The sequence below is a fragment of the Gorilla gorilla genome, chromosome 16 (genome assembly GCF_029281585.2).
Source record: "Gorilla gorilla gorilla isolate KB3781 chromosome 16, NHGRI_mGorGor1-v2.1_pri, whole genome shotgun sequence".
Lineage (NCBI taxonomy): Eukaryota > Metazoa > Chordata > Mammalia > Primates > Hominidae > Gorilla > Gorilla gorilla.
The window spans coordinates 50,648,855-50,671,590 of NC_073240.2; the positions used below are offsets into that span (position 1 = coordinate 50,648,855).

At 40.1% G+C, this 22,736-nt stretch overlaps 1 protein-coding gene and 1 long non-coding RNA gene across 4 annotated transcripts in view; one reads left to right on the forward strand and one right to left on the reverse strand.

Moving 5' to 3' along the window:
* The window catches only part of ATP8B4 (ATPase phospholipid transporting 8B4 (putative)), a 283,542-nt gene that overhangs the window by 11,333 nt on the left and 249,473 nt on the right, over positions 1 to 22,736 (reverse strand). For all 3 annotated transcript variants that reach the window (XM_055362981.2, XM_019011219.4, XM_063698541.1), the window contains 2 exons: positions 8,599 to 8,682; positions 5,496 to 5,741 (listed from right to left, as the gene is read on the reverse strand). In XM_055362981.2, the coding sequence (XP_055218956.2) occupies positions 5,496 to 5,741; positions 8,599 to 8,682 (330 nt within the window). The remainder of the gene's footprint in view (positions 1 to 5,495; positions 5,742 to 8,598; positions 8,683 to 22,736) is intronic.
* Positions 6,454 to 12,731, forward strand: LOC109023516 (uncharacterized). The gene is made up of 2 exons (XR_002002938.2): positions 6,454 to 6,646; positions 12,377 to 12,731. It is a non-coding gene; the product is annotated as an uncharacterized lncRNA (long non-coding RNA).

Genomic DNA, 22,736 nt, shown 5'->3' on the forward strand with positions numbered 1-22,736 from the left:
ACAATGGCAAACTTTAATATGCTTTTCTCAGCATTTGACAGACATGATGGCAAAGGTGATGGTTCTTCTGGAAGTCTATGGCGAACCTTTTGGCAGCCCATCCCCAGGGTGATGACAACCAAGATGTAAGGTGTAATAACAGCAGTGTTTCCACTGAAGCTACCTAATATGTTTTAATAAAGCTCTTTTTTTAGCTTAAATTTTTAAAGTGTCTGTCATTTGGAACTACTATCTTTTTGGGAACGTATTATGGCAATATTTATGAAAATTTTAAAAGTACATACTCTCTGACCCAGTAATGAAAACAGCAAAATACCATTCTTTATCCAGCAGATTGGTAAAAATTAGGAGTTCTAACCCCAGAAGTCTCATTTCTAGGAACTTATCTGACAGTATATAAAATATATGTACTAATATATGCATTGTAGCATTGCTTCAATAGCAAAAAACATATAGAAACATCTTGTATGTTTATCAATAGATGATAAATACTTATACATTCATATTATGAATTTCTGTGCAGCTATTAAAACAATTAAGATAGATCTGAATGTGTTGATTTGGAAAGCTGACCAGAATATCTAATTAAGCAAGAAAAGCATATTACAGAACAATATACATAATTATTATCTCCTTTTGTTAAATATGTGTGTATGTGTCGTCTCAAAGTACAGAAAATGTATGGGAGGATTTAAGCTATGGTCATCATCATAGTAGTTAAAGAAGGGAAGGAAAGGAAGATGGTTCATTTTATTTTAAACACTTTTGTACTCTTTGAAATGTTTAAAAGAGCATTTTATAATTCAAATAATTGAAAAATACTTTTTTAAAAAAACAATAGAGACTACTTAAATTTGGCCTGTAGCATCAGCAGGACATAAGATTTATAACTGTAATTACAGACCATGGAAATTTCACGGGGTTGTTACCACAATGAAAAGTCAAGCTTAAACAGTGAGGAAAGGATATTAATGCTGCTGTCAAAGTGAGCTTATTCACAGAATTCCTTAAAGTTATTATTCTATATATTAAAGACCACAGTTTTTGATTGAAGCCAAAATTGCCTAGCATCCATGGTTACAAACATTTACATACTTGGGTCTAAGAACTCTATGGTAAAACAGACATTTTCAGGGCTTCCTAGAAATAAAAACAAGTGGTAATATTTGCCAAAGAATTAGACTAAAATGACAGAAACTGGGAGTCTACATATTCCTCAAGTTGAAACTCTGCCATTGAAAGAAACACCTATGTGCTTGTCATCTATTAACAGTTTGTCTCCCATGTTAGCCAAGGGTGATACTGGTATCCTAGGTATTCCCACATGAGTGAGAGAGGTGGGGACCACGAATTCCCTGTACTTACTATGTGACTGGGGAGGCCCACAGCTTCTACTTATCTTTACAAAGAAGGGAGGTTCACATAGCTTTGGAGCTGGGCATCTGGAGTCAGAAGACGTCTGTTCAAATCCTGGCCTACCACTTTTTGTATGACTTGGAATATAACTTAATCTTCTTGTTAAGTCTGTTTTCTCAATGGTGGTAATAGTACTTACATTTCATAGGACCATAAAGATAATTAAATGAGATAATGGGATTATCCCAGTATATGGCACAGTATCCAGTGTTTCCTTTACGCTCAGTGTAAGGTTTGTTCTCATATTTATTGAAAATTTTGTGTTTTCACCAGTCTCACTGTAGACTTTGTTCCAGATAACACTGGAATTAGACAGAACTGGATTCTCCTGGCTCTGGGACTTACTGTGTGACCTCAGGCAAGTCATTTAACCTCTCTGAACTTTATCTATAAAAGCAGCCCATAATATTTACTGCATAATGGCATCATGAGGAGCAAGTATAATGCATGGTATCACTCATGGTGGTGATGATGATACAGGTCTCTTACAGCTGCCATCAAGGACAAGCCTGCTTTGGTCATCTAGGTTAAGACAGACAGAGTTGAGGGGATAGGTGGATAACACAACCAAATTATTTTCACTTCCTTTGCTCAATTTTAACCTCTCTCCTCATATCCCTTTGCGCCTATATTCTTTAGCCCTGTGGTTTCCGTTAGGAATGCAGTGGCAAACAAAGCATGCCAGACACTGGAAGCCTCCACTCATTCTGCTTCTAGGCCACCATTTCTAGCCTGGATCTTTTCTACCTCATCCTCCTGTCCAGAAAGTTATCCTCAATCTCCTAGCTGTTTTAGGCCCTCAAGCACTCAGAATTAATGGTGGGAGTGGGACTGGGAGTGAGGGCAGGGAGAAATTAGGTAGGGGAGAAAACAATGGGCTGGGAGCATGTGGATAACGTATAGGGAACTTCAACCCTGTAACGTGGCAAAGTGATCCCAGCCACAGAGGGGTGACAAGCAGCACCACCTCTTTTAAAGTACACGACTTTCTGTCTGCATTGCAATGATGAGGATTACATTCCACTGCTTCCCAACTATGCCTAACTACCCAAAGCCCAGTAATAATTGTGCTGTAGGAAATGCTTGCCTCAAATCTTTAACAGAATAATCACAGATGCCTTTATTAAAGAACATCGACTTGGGAAATCACACTGTTGGATCTTAGTGCTAAACCTGCAATGTTGTCACTGTGTGATCTTGGGCAAATCCCTTATACCTTTGGGGCCCCTATTATAGCAATTTTATTTAAAATTACACCTGCTACAGTTTTAACATATAACCACTAATTCTTTGATACTCCTTCCTCTAGGAGGTAAAAGTTAATTCTCCTTCTCTTGAATGTAGGTTGGACTCAGCGACTTACTTTTAGGCACTAGAGTATGGAAAGGGAAATATAGTCAGCTTACAGTGGAGAAACCTGAGAAACATCATTGTAAGCAAGTAGTCAAGATTAGCATCACCTGTATAAATCATGTTGCTATCATGTTCTCCCTGATAGATGAGACAAGAACACATCACTCTTTGTGATTCTTTCCCCAAATCCACAACCTCAGTCTATTTCTAAGAAAAAACATCAGAAAACCCAAACTGAAAAACATTCTACAAAATACCTGGTGACCAGTCTTCAAAAGTGTCAAGGTCATGAAAGACAAGCAAAGACTACAGAACTGTCAGAGATGGGAGGAGACTAAGGAACATGACCACTAAATTCAATGTAGGATCCTGGATTGGATCCTAGAAGAGAAAAGGGTAATTAATGGAAAAACTGGAGAAATCTGAATCAAATCTGTAGCTCAGTTAATAGTATTATACCAATGCTAATTTCATAGTTTTAACAAATGCACCATGGTGAGGTAAGATGTTAATATTAACAACAGAGAAAAGCTAGGTGAGGGTATGCAGGAACTGTCTTTGCAGTATCTGCAACTCTTCTACAAATTTAAAATTATTCCGAAATTAAAAGTTTTTTAAAGAAATTATTCCTGTTTGAACAAGATGTATTCATTATTTCCCAAGCAACAAAAGGTTATCCATTTTTTAATTATAAAATAATTCAAAGTAATACTCTAAATCAGTGAAGGGCTGCTGAGAAGGGTAATTTGCACCCTTCAGCTGAAAATGATACAATCTATTTGGAAAGCCATTTGGCAATATGTGTCAAGTGCCTTAAACTTCCTTATGTCTTCTAGCCCAGAATTCCCACCTTTAAGGAGATAACCTTAGAAAATAACTAGAGGATCATGCTGAGAATTATGTACTACATGAAACTTTGCCATTGTATAATTTGCCATAGTGAAATGTAGAAGCAATCTAACAGCAACATGGTTGAATAAATTATGGCACATTCATATGGTGGAATACTACAGCCATTAAAAGGGATATTTCAAAGAATATTTTATAAATAAGATAAATGCTTGTGACACAAAGTGAAAAAATAAGACATAAAATTATATATATATAATCCGATTTCCATTTTTTTCATGCTAACCCTGATTCGTGATTACGTGTGAATTTTAATTTTTCCCTGCATTTTTATGCTTTTCCTGAATTTCCTGCAATGTATTCCTTTTATAATAAGACTAAAAGGATTTTGTGTTTTTAGGGCAGAGGCTAGTTTCTGTGGGCTCTCAACTTGTGAGAAAGTAGAAATGTAATTTCAACATTCAACTGGAATAAGAACTGTATGTTTTATGAGAAAAACAGCTTCTAAACATAAAGTTAATATAAAAACATGGCACTGGCACTACTGTAATAGCACATAAAACAAATTATGGGCAAGCAAAAAAAAAGAGGAAAAGATGCATAGGCATAACAGCAGGCTTTTTCTAAAATTATAAAGATTAAGTTTACCAAAAATTGTAGGATTGTGAACACCAGTTTCACACACACACATGCATGCATGTACACATGCACACACACATACACACAAACATTTAATGCTTGTTACATGTCATACCTACAATGACTCTTCCAGGTAATTTATTACCCTTACTTATAAACAGATCATGTTAACAGGACAATATGAAGAATGTTTTCTATTTGCTGCTTCTTCAGATAGTGGCCTTTTATTTCAGTTACTACCTTTCAAATAATCTCTTGGAGTACCAAGGAACAGGTCTGAGCCAGAGATGAATCAGCTGTTACCACTAAAAAGATGTCCCTGTACACCCCACCACTGTCTTCTCTACGGAAGGAGAATCCAGAGAATTGGAAATGTACCCTCATGACAAAGAGAAGATCACCTAATTATTAACCGTTTGCTCAGTAATCAAAAGACAACAAAATAAAACAGAGGTCACATAGCTTGCTGTACCTACTCGGAGCTACAGATAGTAATAGAGGAAAAGTTTTTCTAACTATGTGCGGTGATGCATGCCTATAATCTCAGCCACCTGGAGGCCAAGGTGAGCAATTACTTAAGCCCAGGAGCTCTAGACAAGCTTGGGCAACATAGCAAGGCCTCCTCTCAAGAAATAAAAGTTTTTGTGAACTCTAACTCAGTATCTAATGGCATTGACCACATTCACATTAAAAAGGAAATAGAGACACAACTCAAGATGGAAGAAGGTCAATGGAACCTCAAAAAATCATCCCCACCAGAAGAGCTCCTCTGAGTGTGAGGTTCGGATATGCCACAGATATAGCATTGAACCTCTTGAATAACTCCATAGAAATGTATTGCCAAGCAAGCTTTAGATCTCACTTTAAAACCTGGCAGTTATTAAGACTTAAAGAAATCATGGGAAAGTTTCTCCTTCTGTTATTGGAAATTTTTTTTTCTTCAAATACAAGAAGGAAATAATAGTATAATCATTTCTCTTTACATACAATGCACAACCCAAAGATGTGATACATTGTGAGGTTTCTACTAACATGGATGTTACAGACACCTAATGCTAATTCTCCCCAGTAATTTATGTTAAAGCTTCCTGCTTTCATCTCAAAATGTGTACTTAAAAGGAAAGCCCCAGTATTCCTTTAGGATTATTTCCCCCCAACAAGTAGACAAAATCAATCACCAATGAAATAGTAAAAGTTGTAAACCCATCAAGTTAAGATGCTTACACCGACAGCGTTACCTGCACACTGACCACAATGACCAAAGATGTGGCCATGGTAACTGCAAAGGACTGGTAGTCAGCAATATGTTGCCCATCTTCTCCAGCCACGTTGTAAAAGGCCCCATAGGGGATGAAGAAAAGGACTAATGAGGTGTAGATTCCATGCAACACGCAAATGAAAAATTTACGCTTGTTAAAAAGCAGATTCAGCTGTCCCGGTTCGTAGAGCTGGGGACAGTCCATGCTGTTCTGGTCACTCACATCCTGTAAACAGAGTGTAATTTCAGTGGAGAAGGATTAAAAAGAGTCAGAGAGGCCTTGTATTCCCTATCTTCAGAAATAGCAAATGCCTGTTTAAACATGTCCTAAAATGCACTACTCACTGGGCCAGAACAGGACATTATCTTGTTTGTATTCCCACAATAAACCAGAAGATAATAAAATGATCTCTACTTTACAGAGAAGGAGCTTGAATCTCCAAGAGAGATTCATGAGAGGTCACACAGCTCGTAAGTAGCAGAACCAGGGCTTGGTTTGAGCCTAGCTATTTGGCTTCAAATTGAAGTTTCTTTCCTACACTCTCCTGCAGGCTGTCAGAAGCATTCGTGCTCCCAGAATTCCAGCACATCATGTGCAGCCAATGGGCCCCAGAAGTCAATTGTCAAGGTAGTGAGTGGTAGTGACCAGGAGATGACAGCAGAGAGCTGTGGAGTCAGAATTGTCAAATCAGAGCTCATGACTTTGGAGGGAAGTAAGCAGGAAGAAGAGAGCAGGGAAAAGGGGAAACTGCATTTGGGATTCCAGGTGAGAAGGAGGCTGGGATGAGGATCCTACCCAGTGAGAATTTTAACAGCAGTTACCAGGTGTTCAGGACAAAGAAAGAATATAGACAGAATGAGAAGGTGGCACATTTGACACCAACCAAGTCCCAAGAGAAACTAAATGCTTCTCAAACCTAATGTGCACACAAATCGCCTGGGAAACAGATTGTGATTCAATAGGGCTGAGGGCCCAAGACTGCATTTCCAGCCAGCTCCAAAGTAATGCTGATAACCACAGTGAGCACCAAAGCCAAATGCCAAAAACCAAAAAGGACGGCAAGAATCAACCACAGGGGACATCAGAGGACCACAGGTGGAGGAGAAGAGGCGAAAGTGGAAGCAACACAGGTGGTGAACTATTGTGGGAGAGGAACGTTCCCCTTCCTGCTTGTAGGATGGCCCAGGTCTCTCCAAACAGAGTCCCATGGAAAAACACAGGCATATTCTCTTTAGAAATTCCTGTTTTTAGATGCTTTTGGATGCTTGTTCCCCTAGTTCAGTGACTGAGGGTTATGTGCGCAGGCTTTGAAACAAGACAGTCATGAGCTCAATCCCTGGTAACGGGTTTAGCTGGTGTGTTATCTTAAACCTGTTACTTAATCCGCCTGAGCCTTGGTTTCCTCATGCCCAGAAATGCAAACAATAACACCTCCCACATGGAACTATCGCCATGATTAAACCAGTATGTAAAGTATTTAGTAGAGTTCTTGCCACATCGTAAGTAATAAATATGCCAGATGCTTCTATAAATAACAATTAATAAAATAATGATAATAACAACAATAGCAATAATGTAGCAACCTCAAAGTTAAGAGGCCTGGTTCTAGGCTTAGCTGTGTCACTTATTGGCTGTGTGGCTTTAGGGAAATGACTCTCCAAGGCTTGGTTTCTGCCTTAAAAAATGAGCAGATCTGTTGATGATTGCTGAGGCCTGTCCAGCATAGCATTCCACGATCCTGTGATCAGTTTAAGGGCCAAGGTTGACAAAGCAGGAAAGGAGAGAGGAGCAGACACTCAACTTGATGGTAATAGGAAGCCTTATTATATTTTTTTTGAATTGCACAATAACCATCTTTTCCCAGAAACTGCTTTATTTTTATTATTTTATTCCACATTCTGGGCAGCTACAAAGCTCCAAGAAAAGAAACACTTGTAAACATGGGCGCTGAGAAATGAATGTGCTTAATCCTTTACATCTAAGGTCTTCAGAAGTTCATTACTTTTTGTATAATTCCAGAAAATATGCCTTTCGCAAACTGCCCTTTTTACATATGAGAAGGGAGACTTAACAACTGACTACAAAGCCAGCCAAATGGGAGACTGGAGTGAGCTCATAATGTGAAGATTTATATTTTGCAATAGACGGCTTTGGGCCAGAAAATGAGGCCTAGCAAATAGGTCTAACAACAGCCTGAAGAAAATCTGGTCTCCTTAAAAATACTTTTTTAAAAAACAAAAAGCCTTTTTAAAAATAAGACACTCTAATTGTGCCATGGAAATTCCACTGGCTAGTCTTTCACTTCCCCACAGGCAGCCAGACTTTTTCCCCTTTCCAGGAAGTCCCTTCCAAGGCTCTGAGTATGCCAAGGATCTACCATTTTTGTGATTGATCCTCTCCTTTCTCCCCACTCAAGCACATTGATGCTGGGACAAAAGAAATCCATGCTTTTTCTTTCCTTGGCCATGGAGCTTCTCGTCCTCCTCTCCCACTGGCAGACTGCTCTACTGGTCTGTGGCTCCTGTTCTGGGCTGTGTGTAACAAGGAAGTCTCAGTGCAGATGTTCGCAACAAGGGAGTCTCACTGCAGGTGTTAGCCCCCTGTGTTCCAACCTAGCTCCATGATTTTCTATCATTGCATGGTTCTTTATAAGCTCTCAGAGGCTAAGGCAGCATTTCCCCGTGTGTGAACCACAGACACTAGTTCTGAGATATATGAATTAATAGGTGCTATATGAAAACAAAGTAAAGTACAGTCATAGAAGTTTGGGAAATACTGGGTTAAAATGAAGTTAAAGAGATTACTTCGTACAGGACTTCTAGAGCCTTTAGAGCAAGCTATGGGGTGTGAACCTCTAAAAGAAGAGTAACCAACTTTTATCAAATAATGCTTTTGGGGAAGCTAGGGTATAGGGGTAAGGAAGGCACAGTGGACCTGGAAGCATGTGTGATCCATGCAAAAGCAACTAAAACAACTGCATTCCTAGGGCTGCTGCTTAGAATTGTGTTTTCTACTTAGAACCCACAAAAAACTAAAAGGCATAAAAGAGAAACTAAGTTATAAAGATGGAAAAAAAACATACCTGGTCAAAAATCCCCATGGCTAAAACAGGCAGTGATGTGTAAACAATGTTAAAAAGGGTGATGAACCACTGGTCATAAACAGTCTGAAAAGAAATATAACATATAAGTGAGAAACATCATCCATCGTAGTGAGAATATTCACATTTAAGTAGTGAAAATATTCACATTTAGGTTAACCAGGTTCTCTGAGGTGGGTGGGAGTTGACTTTTGGAATCAGACAAATATGAATTCTTTCCTAGACCTGCCTCTTATCAGCTCTGCTGCCTTAATGGAATACTAGATCTCTCTAAATGGCAGTTTCTTTATCTCTAAAGTGATGTATACCCTTCCTGCAGTGTGGCAGCGAGGACAAAATAATACATGCAGTAGTACCCCCAACATAGTGCGGGACACGTATGAGCCCCTGACCTTGTGGTGGGTTGCCATTTTATTCTCCAGGTTTTCAGTGGCTTATAATGAGTCCAATTATCTGATCTAAGTGGTAAACAAAGGATTCACTAAAATCTTCAGAGATAAATATAGTAATAAGCCTGTTATTTCTATCCTGTGTTAAAATGGAGAGGTTTTTGCGGGGGAGTGGTTTAAAGCAAGATGGGCATGAAGCTACATGCTCACTATACGGGCATAAATAGCAAAACAACAAAAATATCCCCTCACACTTTTATAGACTAATTACACAAGAATTCCCTGCATGGGCCTCACTAAAAGTCAATGAGGCACGTGGAGCAGGCATATATCCCCATTTTGCCTATGAGTACACACAGATGTGGAAACAGAACCTTTCAGTTACAGAGCTTATTATGGGCAAAAGCAAAAATTAAAATCAATTAGTTAGAAGGTAGTAAGTGCTAGAGAGGAAAGGGGATAGGGAATGTGGGAGGGCTGTAATTGTAATACAGCAGATTGAAGAAAGTCTCACTGAGAAGTGAATTTGAGATAAGACCTGAAGGAAATGGATCTAACATGCAGCTTTCTGAAACAGCTGGAAATGCTGGGACGTGCAGCATTCTATACTGCAAGTAGGCCCCATGAAACAACCCTAAGGCAAGAAAGCATCCACTATGCTCAGAGAACAGCAAGGTGGCCCAGTTGGGTAGAGCAGAGTGACCTGTAGGAAGAATAATGGATGTCAGGAGGTAAGAAGAACAATCCTATGTAACTAAACATGGTTTATTACCTAAGTGAAAGTAGAAGACATTAGAGGACTTTAAGCAAAGAAGCAACCTGGTCTTATGTATATTTTAACAGGATTACTCTGGATGCTATGGTGAGAAGAAACTGAAGACAATGGTGGAAGTGGGAAAGCTTATGACTCAGAATAACTATTTCTAATAACAAATTTTAAGTTCTCTTCATGGTAACTCCCCTTTGTTACTCTCTGATTCCTATTTTCATCATGTGGTCTAAACCCAGCTGTAAGGATTTAGAAAGGGGGACTATATCCAATGACATGCTGATAAATGTTTAACAACAGGCTAAAAAAAAAAAAAAGCCGGCCAGGTGCAGTGGCTCACGCCTGTAATCCCAGCACTTTGGGAGGCCTAGGCGGGTGGATCATGAGGTCAGGAGATCGAGACCATCCTGGCTAACATGGTGAAACCCCGTCTCTACTAAAAATACAAAAAATCAGCCAGGCATGGTGGCGGGCGCCTGTAGTCCCAGCTACTCGGGAGGCTGAGGCAGGAGAATGGCATGAACCCGAGAGGCTGAGGTTGCAGTGAGCCAAGATCACGCCACTGCACTCCAGCCTGGCTGACAGAGCAAGACTCCATCTCAAAAAAAAAAAAAAAAAAAAAAAAAAAAAAACCTTGATTTATAGCATTTGCCAATTTCCATGGTATAAATATTCCTCCATGACTGATTTCAAGCAATGATGCCACTGAATGTGGAGTTGAGACATACTCACCATTATATAGTATTTCTACTATACAGACCCAATATAATCTCAAGAGCATAAATAGTAAAACGTGGGAAAATAATTAGGAAGGGATTCATTTTGAGTATATTAACTGTCTTTTGTTTTTAATATAACTTAAATTGTAAATTTATGTAACTTTTAATAATGGCTGTATTTAACCACTGGCTCACAAAATTCATGAAAATTTAACAATCAGCTCTTGTGAATCAGTATGGGCCAGTTCCAAGATACTACAGCCTAGGTCCATGCTGGGAGCAAAGTGATACAAGACAGCTGCAGCCACCTGAAGGATAATGCACTCAATGTGGCATGAGAGAACCTGCAGAAGGGCAGGGCAGTAGTCCACTAGTCAGGCAACCATGAGAACAGACTGGAAAAGCTGGCTGGCACTCCCTGGAACCCCCTTGGGTATTTAGCAGAGGTATCTGAAAGAAGCCTGAATTTATCATACAGGATAGGGGGCACGTGCCATAATAATTGATTCATACCAAACCTCCTGCTGAAGATAACGAAAAAAGTTGAGAAAAAAACAAAAGCATCTTCATCAAAGTATCAATGAACTAACAAGACAGTGGGGAATGACTTGTCAAGATCAAGAAGAGAATTAGAACTTAATAACTATCTCAAGGCCTAGGATAACGCTATCCTTCTCCAGACTCTATGTTTATTTCCTTCTATCAGCTGTTGAGGATAGAATGAAGGCCTGATATTTTCTGGGCTAGCCAACTGTCCTGCTATGGCAGTCTGTGACCTCACTGCTGGGAGGCTGCCTTGGGTCCCAGCCCAGAGTAGGAAGGGTTTCATCATGATCTCTACCCTTGATAGGCACTGAACCTTCTCCCTTCAGCCCAGGAAACTACTGAAGGCACAGCTCAATCTGTCAGTTGCCTCCTGTAGATTATCAACATTCCCAAGGTACATGGTTCAGAGCAGTGCGACCCCACAGGGTCCCAGCCCAGAGCAGCAGTTGTGACAGGGTCCCAGTATCCAACTCCTATCTACCCTCAAGAGTCTACCAAAACTGCAGCTCAGCCTCTTTATCTTCCTTCTGATGAGTGAATGTGTCCAACTCTACTTCTAGATACATATGTTCACAAATGTCTATCTTCGTGCAGTGGGATACATATAAAAATACTCATAGCAGCATTGGTTATAATAGTCCCCAAACAAAAACAACCAAAACATCATTCAAGTGTGGGATAAAGACATTATCATGTATCGATATAACAGAATACTATAGAATAATGAAAAGCAAAGAATTATAACTATATCCCAAAACAAATAAAAACTACATATAATATTGAGCAAAAGAAGCCAGATACAAAGGCATAATTGCATTTAAATACAGTGCGAAAGTATGAAAATCTATTCCTATGTTGTTTCGGAACTCCTAATCATATGGTAAAGTTATAAAACAGAAGAAATGTGACTATAAGATGGCAGGGTAATGGTTAACTCTAGAGGATTGGAAAGAGGTCTCGAGGAAAAGCAGGGGAGCTGTTGGGTGTTTGGAAATGTTATATTTCTTGCACTGGATCATGGTACATGGGTGTTCATTTCACAACAATTTAAGCTGATATTTATATACTTCTTAATATATTCGTTAAACTTTACCAATGATAAAAAATTTAAAAATTAAACATGTGACCTTCTTTTATAGTTATAGCCCAGTGAGATTTCAGAGAGTAGGAAGATTCCAAAAATCCTGATGCCCAGGCCACACCCCAGGCCAATTAAATCAGTATCTCTGGGAGAAGGATCTAAGTTTTGGTCATTTAAAATTTTTCCCAGGTAGTTCCAATGTGAAGCCAAGATTGGGAATTACACTGACTTCCTTTTTTTTTTTTTTTTAAAGCAGAGCAGCTGACACAAATCTTCAACTCATTGATGATGGCATCTGACAGTTCCAGGTATTAAGAGAGAAAGAATCTGAGAAATTATGGCGTACTCAACTGTGGACAGCTGAAAGTCTGGCATAGCGTGCCCTCATCATCACAAATGGGCTCACATTACAAGCTACACTTATTTGACAACTATCAGCATTTGTCAACTGGCACTCAGATTTGAAGGCTCATTTCACAACTGGAGCAAGAGAGGACAGGAAGGAAAAATCAGAGTAAAGTTTCAATGAGTTTCTGCAAATTCTCAGAAGTTTCGCTGCCACTCAGTGTCACAATAACAAAAAGAAATAAAAATAGCTGATATTTACTAAACATCTACTCTGTGCCATTTTAAGTGCTTTACATATATCGGCTCATTAAATTTTAACAACCACATAAGCTAGGTACTATTAATAGTTCCCAGTTTATACATGGGAAAACTGAGGCCTATCAAGGTTAGGAGATTGCTCAATGTCATACCTTAAATGCAAAGGTTTTCTCCATGATGTGCTTATTTCACACTGCATGCCTGTATCAAAACATCTCATGTACCCAATAAATACATATACCTACTATGTACCCACAATTTTTTTAAATTATATTAAAAAAAAAAACCCAAAGGGGAAAAAAAGGTTTTCCAAGTATAGTTCAGAACCTTTTAGGGGATCCATAATGTCAAAACTATTTTCACAATAATACAAAAAGTTATGTATTTACCCTTTCACCCCATTCTCTCATGAGTCAGTATGATATGTGACATCACAGCTGGTTGAATGCAGATGATATGAGAACTCAGGTGTCTTCTATTATGTTAACTAGTTTTACAAAAGTGTAAAACAATGGCATTCTTCTCATTAACTTGTTTTTGTTTTGGAAAATACAATCATTTTTCTTAAAAGTATGTTACTTTTGTAAACACGTCATGGGTTCACTATTTTTTAACAAATTAATAAAAGTATTTAGATTTTTTTCTTCATTTTCATTCCTAAGATGATAAATATTGATAGTGGGGTCCTGAGATCACAAAGTTTGAGAACCGCCAGCCAAGCAAGTGTCAGAGCTAACTCCAAGCCTATGAACCTTAGTGCCCACAACACTGACCACTACATGAAGCCACCTCTCTCAATCAGTGGTGTCATTTGGAAAGCTTCCTTGGCCTGGTACAGTGGCTCACACCTGTAATCCCAACACTTTGGGGGCCGAGGCTAGTGGATCACTTGAGCTCAGGAGTTCAAGACCAGCCTTGGCAACATGGTGAAACCTGTCTCTACCAAAAATACAAAAAATTGGCTGGTCATGATGGTGTGCACCTTGTGATCCCAGCTACTTGGGAGGCTGAGGCAGGAGAATCACTTGAACGTGGGAGGCAGAGGCTGCAGTGAGCCGAGATCATACCACTGCACTCCAGCCTGGGAGACAGAAGTGAAATCCTGTCTCCAGAAAAAAAAGAAAAGAAAAAGAAAAAAAAAAAAAGTTTCCTTGAAGGCTTTTTCCCTCACCTTGTTTAATGTAATTGAGAGCACACACAATTTTATATGCTATTTTTTGGCATTTAAAACAGTGGTCCCCAACAGCCTATAACAGTCCATAGCCTGTTATGAACCAGGCCTCACAGCAGGTGAGTGGCAGGCAAGCGAGCCTGAGCTCCACCTCCTGTCAGATGAGCGGCCGCATAAGATTATCATAGGAGCATGAACCCTGTTGTGAACTGTGCATATGCCAGTTCTATGCCTGATGATCTGAGGTGGAACAGTCTCATCCCAAAACCACCCCCACTGGTCTGTGGAAAATTGTCTTCCATGAAACATCCCTGGTACCAAAAAGATTGGGGACCACTGATTTAAAATAACAACATTAGCATTGACCTGGGTTAAAACCCTCTAATGGCTTTCCATTTTACTTGGAATGAATCCAGACTCCCTATTCGTCATGTCCTAAGAGCCCTTCCTGGTCCCCTGCCTGCCAGACTCTTCAACTTCACCTCACAACATTCTCACCCTCCCTCACCTAGCTGAGGCTTCGCTGATGGGCTTTCTGCAACTTATCTGGCTCATTCCTGCCTCAGGACATTTGCACTGGCTGTACCCTCTGCCTGGAACACTTTAATCCCAAGGTATTCATATGGAAGTTTCCTCTGAACACTCAGGTCACAACTCCAGTGTCACCTCACCCTCTCAACGAGACCTTTTACATTACCAAGTTTTCTTAACAATTCTGATATTATCTTACTGATTTATTTCTTTATTATCTGTCTTCATCCCACTAGAATATAATCTCCATGAAAACAGAAATTTACTCACAACTATAATTTTAATGCCCAGAGCAGGATCTAGCCATTGGTAGATACTCTACAAATATTTGTTGACTATAGGTGCTCTATAAATACTTGTTGAATTAATTATTTTACAACTTTTTAGTAAATGCTACATATTTAACTTTCTACTAGGCATTTTCCCATAGATGCACCATAGATTCAAACTTAATATATCAAGACCAGAGCTCATCCTCACATTACCTTAACCAGACGCCCCTCCTGGGTTCCCTATACCAGTATCTGATACCATCACATCCACCCCAGCATCCAAATCAGAAATCTGAGATTTGTCCCTCTCTCCAACACCCCATATCAAATCACTCCCCAGATACCTGATGGCTTGTGTTCCTGCCCAAGCTATTCTTCACTTCTGGAACTTTCCTCCTGTTGTCTCCTCTGCTGGGATGTCCATCCTCTTACTTCTCATCTGCTTCAATGTGTTTGATCCCGGAAGGGTCAGCACGGGAGGGGGAGTGGGCAGGTTTTCCAGGAAGCCTTTCTGAGTCCTGGCCACTCCCTGCCTCCATGAGTGGCTTCTGGACCACTCATCGGTAGTTCCATGATGCCCCTATACCTCACTGCTTCTTAACTACTGACTTACAATTATTTATATGCTGGTTCCTAGCCCTGTCTCACTAGACTGTGAGCTACTTGAGAGCAGGTAATCTAACTCACCCGTGGGGCCCAAGAACCAAACTCAGCACCTGCTCAATAAAAGGAAGCTGGTGTCTTAAGGGTAAGGGAGTCGGCAGACAGAACTGTGTGAATTTGAGTAGGATACTCAATCTCTCTGAGTCTTGGTTTCCTAGGCTATAAAAGGAGGATTACAGGGAGGCTGTGAGTATTCAATGAAATGAGGTAAATGCCACGACAGCACCTGAAAGACACTGCTCAATAAGTGAGCACCATATTATGGAAGGAAGAAAGGAGGGAGGATGGGGGAAGCATGCAGGGATCCAAGCTTCAAGAGATGTGTTTAATGGGTAAATAAAAAGGTACATTTTCATGCTAATCATATTTTTATAAAAATAGAATTCTTTATTGAGACAATTAACCATAGATATTTATTTCTATAATAAACTATGGTAGCCATGAGATCAATATAACATCAGAACAAGATTTAAAGAAAAATGAGTACCTTGGTACAATTACTTTCTTCATGAATACTTAATTATTTCAATCACTGTTCACTCTAATTCTGGTTTTTATCTCAGGCTCTACCAAAATGTGTTAACCTGAGTCAAATGTGTTAACCTGAGTCCTTTACCTTAGAAACCAACTTTGCCATATGGGCATTGGCTTAGCACAGTTTAGACTTCAGGGTCTTTCACAGAAATGAAGGCCACAAGCAATTTTTTTTTTTTGTTTTTTTTTTTGAGACAGAGTTTCACTCTTTTGCCCAGGCTGGAGTGCAGTGGCACAATCTCGGCTCACTGCAGCCTCCGCCTCCTGGGTTCAAGCGATTCTCCTGCCTCAGCCTCCTGAGTAGCTGGGATTACAGGCGCCTGCCATCACGCCTGGCTAATTTTTGTATTTTTAGTATAGATGGGGTTTTGCCATGTTGGCCAGGCTGGTCTTGAACTCCTGGCCTCAGGTGATCCACCTGCCTTGGCCTCCCAAAGTGCTGGGATTACAAGCATAAACCACCGTTCCTGGCCGAGCAATGTTTCTTCTACAACAGGTTTCTGTTGAAGAATCCTTGCAAGAGATCTCCAGCTACTCAAATAGTTATTCTAGTAAATGCCCCACTTCTACTTGTGGTCCTTAGATCCCCTTGGAAAAATTTTAAGGCCCCCTTCTGGTGACTAGGACTAGCTGAGAGGGGCACATGAGCCCAGATCAACCTCCCTGTTTCTCCCCTTCCAAGCATGCTCGGGCACTCTACCACCTCTTCTTCCCTCCCAACCCACCCAACACAGGTTGACCAGATGCCCTGAAGAGAGGGGCAGGGTGGAGGTTGAGGGATGTTGACTCTTTTTAGATTTCTAGGTTGACACTCTGATTTTGGGTGACTCAAATTGTTTATATAAAAGGAGTCCCACAAAAAACTATTTTCCCTAGGGCACCCGTACTCACAGGGGAAGCCATGGCACCTCTGCCTCCAAAATATTTGTTCCCTATCTCCAATACTCTGAACAAGAGAGAAAAGCCATGCTACTACAAGATGTCACAAGTCTGTTTAAAATCCTATAAGTGTCTCTTCACAGATCAGAAAAAAAAAAACAGGGAGGAGAGTTCATTTTTCCAACTTCACTGTTTTTTCTATTTAAGGAAAGCTCCTCGCTCCCTTCTTTATGAGAGCAATTTATCAGCCTTATCAACCATTTTATATAGAGTTAAAAATACTCCAGCTACAAATTACAATCTAAAAACAGCTTGGAGAACACAAAACCTATGATTTATAGAATGACACATTTAAATAAACCTTAATAAAGTTCTTAAACAGCTGCAAAGGGCTTTCTGCTCTTTCTGCTCGACCACTGGCTGAGCTCCTTGTTCAAATAACAGGATGAACTTACTACCTCTTTGGAGATGTGTATCCCCCTTTTCCTATGTGTTGCAGAGGAAACCTATCTAATGACCTTTTGGGGGCCTTAAAAAACATTTGTCATTTAAAGAAAACACATTATGGAATAAATATGAGGTGCTCAGCCTCAGCACATCTGTTATTGATTTGTGTAATTAGTAAAAACCCGCTCGCAGCATCCAGGAGGAGTGACCCAGGCCTGAGCACTCGTCCAGTCCTGGACTTTCCCCAGAGCACATCTGGAAGGTGAGGGGGAGCAGAGCTACCATGCCAGGTGGAGATGGGCTCACAGGTAACCAAATCCATGAAGTCATCAAAGCCTTAAGATTAGTCGCAGTCTTTCACGTCACTTTCCAAACTTTTTGTTGCTTTATTATACTGTTTGACAGAACTAAAGTTTTTCCAGCCTTGACAAGATAATTGCTTCCATATCACAGTAGAATTGAAGAAAAAAAAAAAACATACACAGCCCTGTATCTCACTGACAATGATAAATTGTCATCGGATAATATCATCTCACAAGTACACAGTACCAGTAGTTGCGTAGTTTTAAGCATGAATTTTCTAAATAGGACTTCGACCAATTTTTTTTATTTAGCTGTATCCTTGGTAGGGGACAGTTCCTCTTTACGAAAAGTCCTGAAGGCTTAGGGTGCTTTTAAAATAAGTTACAGGTATAAATTGTGGGTCCAAACCCACAGTGGATGCCACAAAACTCATGTGGGTTTCAATAATAGATTGGGATAAGGCATGTCCTTAAAAAGAATCCATGATTCAGTTTAGAGACTTAGTCTCCTTTATCCAAACCTCTCTGTTCCAGAAATCTGGCTGGAAATCTCATTAGAACAAATTATATTTAATTTGTTTCTCAGTGGCAGTTGAGTTGGAGTGTTTGCCAGCAGAAGGTGTCCTCAAGCTTCCAGATGATTCTACAAACAGTTCGCCTAGGGACAGGCCTGTCCCTCCCACAGCTCTAAGCTATGACACACCCTGCAAGACATGAGGTCTCTTTCAATAGAGAGCTCATTTCCTCCACATAGTCATATTGAACTGAGTGTTTCTGGACATTTCTCCTTTAGATTCCAAATAAAGCAAACACTTGCTGATTAGGGGTTGAGGGAAGACAGTTTTTTTTTTAAAAAAAGGATATGGCCATTAGCTTTTCCAAATTTATGACAACCCAAGAGGTCACTTATCATCAGGTAGAGTAGGCAGAGCGCTGAAGTGGGAGCCAGGAGACTTGGTTCCGTCCTAGCCTTGCCTACCGCTGATCCTCAGCTCCTGCAGGATCAGGCTCCTCCTCTGTAAAAGGAGGGACTGGACTCAATGTCTCTGAAATTCTCTGCCAGAGTAAAGATTCTAGGTTCAACAAGATACATACTTTTTGTTCTTTGTTCCCGCTGCTTCTCCCAGGAAATTCCACCCAACATAGGAAACAAAAGGGAGTCTGGTCCGCGGGTTCTTTTCACTGTACATCTCAAGCCAATCACAACATAAGCAACGTACTGAAGTTAACCAGAGGAAAGTCTATAAACCAACTACAACCCAGACTACATCACATCACCATCCATCACAGATGTCCTAAGTGCCACCATCCCACAGGCAGTAATGCTCCCACCCATCGGCCTTCTTGAAGCCTTGCACACCACAGCTGGATTTGCCTACACATGTGCCCCAGCCCACCTACCAGGATGGGGCATTGGCTGGAATCTGCTGGAGCTCTCATCAGAGAATAATTGCCTGGATAATATCCACCAGGCCCCAAAGGCAGACTGATGTAGTAAAGAAATAGCACATGTCACTTCATTAAATAATTAAGCTGGTGTTTTAGAAAGTCAACATTGTGTCTTAAAAAACACAATCTGTTTACATTTGGTCAGATGTTTTCAGCTGAAGAAAGGATTACTTCCAAACAATCTGTTGAGAGGTACACGGAAGAATATTTAGGCGCTTATGAATCATACTGTGATTTGACAGGGTTGGCCCCAAGACATGGCTTATCCATAGTAAATTTATTCCAAAAGAAATTTTTGGTAGAGAAATAAAAGAAAGGAGATTATGGGATTATTCAACATTTGTTTTGCATTTATGAAAATAAAGTCTTTCCCAGACTGTAGGTTCCTTGAGGGTAGGAACAGCATCCCTTTGATTCACTCTGTTGTTCCTGGGGGGCCATCAGAGCACCTGGCCCTAAATTGGCACCCAGTTTATTGTTGGTAAGTGAACAAGCATTCAGACCACAGGTTCTGCATTGGACAATATGTGTGAGAGTCTCACTGCTGTTGGGACTGGACAGAGAAAGTGATGGAAGATTAGGCTTACCCAGGAATGGCCTCTAAAGAGATGCTGGCTATTACCAAATCTGCCAGGCCTTGGAGTTATTACTACTGGCTCCATTTCACTATGGAGCTTTCAATCCTGTTAAAGCAGTTTAGGAGAGGGGTGGCAGTGAGTGGGAAGACCTCAGACAGCTGACTTTCTTTAAAAGACTGGAAGTAAGTGGCTATCTAAGGGGCTTTAGGGGCTAAGAAAGTCTCATCACCCAACACATGGTGTTGGAGGCCAAAGCCACATGTTGGGTGATCTTAATGGGGAGGTGAGAGAGTATGACAGTGAAATTGTCCCCCATTCAAAAATTCTCATTCTCTGTAGTTCTTACAAATATGTTGTTTTCTTTTCACTTGCCTCATTTACAGCATATTGTCCTTAGAAAAACAGGACTAAAAAAAAGCCAAAATATTTTTCAGTTAAACCTGTTGCTAATCAGGCCCTTCCAGTGAAAAACAGGGAATGGAAAAGAGACAATGATCCCTGCCAATCCCAATTCCAAATCCGAGCCACCTTCACAGCCAGTCTTCCATACCACAAACATGCCAGGCCACTCCCATGTGGGGTGTGGCTGGGGAACACCAGAGTTTCCATCTTTACAGTGGTAGAACACCTGCTCTAGAATAGGCTTCTTGCTATAGACAATACTGCTAAGTAAGCTCCCCATTCAATGCCATGAAGTTTTTGAAAGGTATTTCTCAATGAGTTGGTGTTAAACAGAATTTTAGAAATTACAAGATTTTAGCTAATTACAGGTCAGTTGGAAAGTGTATGAGGGGAGGGATGTCCTCCTTTTACTCCACAGTCTCACACCCTTCTGCAAATCAAGCCCCAAATCCCTGAAGGGAGCTAGAATTTCAGGCCTTCAGATCTCCACTTAATTTTTAAAATATTCATACACTTGCTTGCAGACTAATTGTGCCTAAGTCATCTCAGATCCTCCTAAGTCATCCTAGATCCTCACACATTTCTCCTTTCCCCATGCTTTCAAATTACCTTTAAATACAAGTTTGTTTGTTTGTTGTTTGTTTGCTTTGAGATGGAGTCTCGCTCCATCACCCAGGCTGGAATGCAGTGGTGTGATCTCAGCTCACTGCAACCTCCACCTCCCAGGTTCAAGCGATTCTCCTACCTCAGCCTCCTAAGTAGCTGGGATTACAGGCACGCTCCACCACGTCCAGCTATTTTTTGTATTTTTAGTAGAGACGAAGTTTTACTATGTTGGCCAGGCTGGTCTCAAACTCCTGACCTCAAGCAATCTGCCCACCTTGGCCTCCCAAAGTGCTAGGATTGCAGGTGCGAGCCACTGCACCCAACTAAATACAATATTTTTATTAGACTGATTTATACACTTATTTATTTCCCAATGAGAAAAACCAGTTCTAGGTGGGCAAGAGTTTGTCCTTTTCATTATTTTGTTTTCTCTTCCCAAGATAGCAAGCAAGTCTTTCTATTAGCAAGTTGACAATGTCATGTGACTCACAGATGAGGAAGACAGAAATTATTAAATTAAAAACAACATCTTGGGCCGGGCACAGTGGCTTATGCCTGTAATCCCAGCATTTTGAAGGGTCGAGGCAGGGGGATCACGAGGTCAGGAGATTGAGACCCTCCTGGCTAACATGGTGAAACCCTGTCTCTACTAAAAAAACACAAAAATTAGTTGGGCATGATGGCACGTGCCTGTAGTCCCAGGTACTCGGGAGGCTGAGGCAGGAGAATGGTGTGAACCTGGGAGGTGGAGCTTGCAGTGAGCCGAGATCACACCACCGCACTCCAGCTTGGCAACAGAGCAAGACTCACCTAAAAAAAAAAAAAAAATCTTAAGTCTATAGACTCAGAATAGTTAAACAATTTATAATCTGGGTTTCAGAATGTCATTAAGAAAAATAACATGTTTGAAGAATGTAAATCAAGAGAACTTTCTTAAAGTGTGACAAGTTGTGTTTTTAATAAGAAAGCTATAAAAGAATATGATTGCAGTAGTATAAATGTTGAGATATATTCACATATAAATATTTTTATAAGATAAAAAAAACTTTGAGAATAATGGAAAAGACTTTGCAGAAGTTTAAATGTAAACCCTTACTTTGATATATAAAATGGGTATTTTGTCCCTTGGACTAGAGTTAATTATTAAAATGGAAGTTTTTGTAAAGGGAGAAACATAAATAGCCTGTTCCTATGGGGACAATATTCTTGTTATCATTTTGCTTTTTGCACATCTTATTGTTTTCAAAACACTAGAACTGAGATAAATAGTGAGGCAATGTCAAGTTTTGAAATTGTTGCTATAGAAGCATCTATTCCAGAATGTCCCAAAGTGAGCTCCATATGGCACCTGTTCTACAGGACATTCTATGTGTTGCTTAGAAAAAGCAGTGTTCCATGCTAAATGAGTTTGGGTAATAATACCAAATCTCATTGACTCTAAAGCACAATTGATTGTAAGAAATACCATTATCAATGCCAAAATTCAACCAAATGGGGAATCTAACATTCCCATAAAGCTAGGGCAACAAAGAGCTACATCCTCAGTGTAAAAGAGAAATCTTCATGCAGAAAGGGACTGCAAGGAAACTAGCCTATGTCAACTTTGCACTAACTAAAGGGAGAGACAAAATCTCTCTTGAAAACATGGACCACAAGCTGGTATTCACTAGAATCTGCAGTCTGAATTCAAAAAATCTTTGGAAAGAGAAAGATCTTAGGTTGGCAGCAGTGCCCACAGGGAACTGGATGAAGTCACATAAATGCTCTCTGGAAAACCTGACTTCAATCCAGATCAAAGGATATTGTAATATACTTTTGATTGTAAAGACATATCCAAGTTTTAGAGTTGTCAGATGTGAGAATACATGTATATGCATCTTGGAGTCAAATATAGTAGTGTTTCTTTACATTTGGACTTGTCAGAGCCTACAATTCACAGACTAATGTGAACTGTAAATTTTTAAGCCTGAAGAGAGAAGATGGGGAGGTGAGAGTGGGAAGAAATAGAATTTACTGGACAGTAGAACTCCCAAATATTATTATTTAGAAAATATCGAACAAAGAGCTGATATAGACTAAGAGGTGGAAACAACCCAAATGTCCATAGATGGATACATGGATAAACAAAATGTAGTATACACATACAATGTAACACAATTCAGCCTTAAAAAGAGGA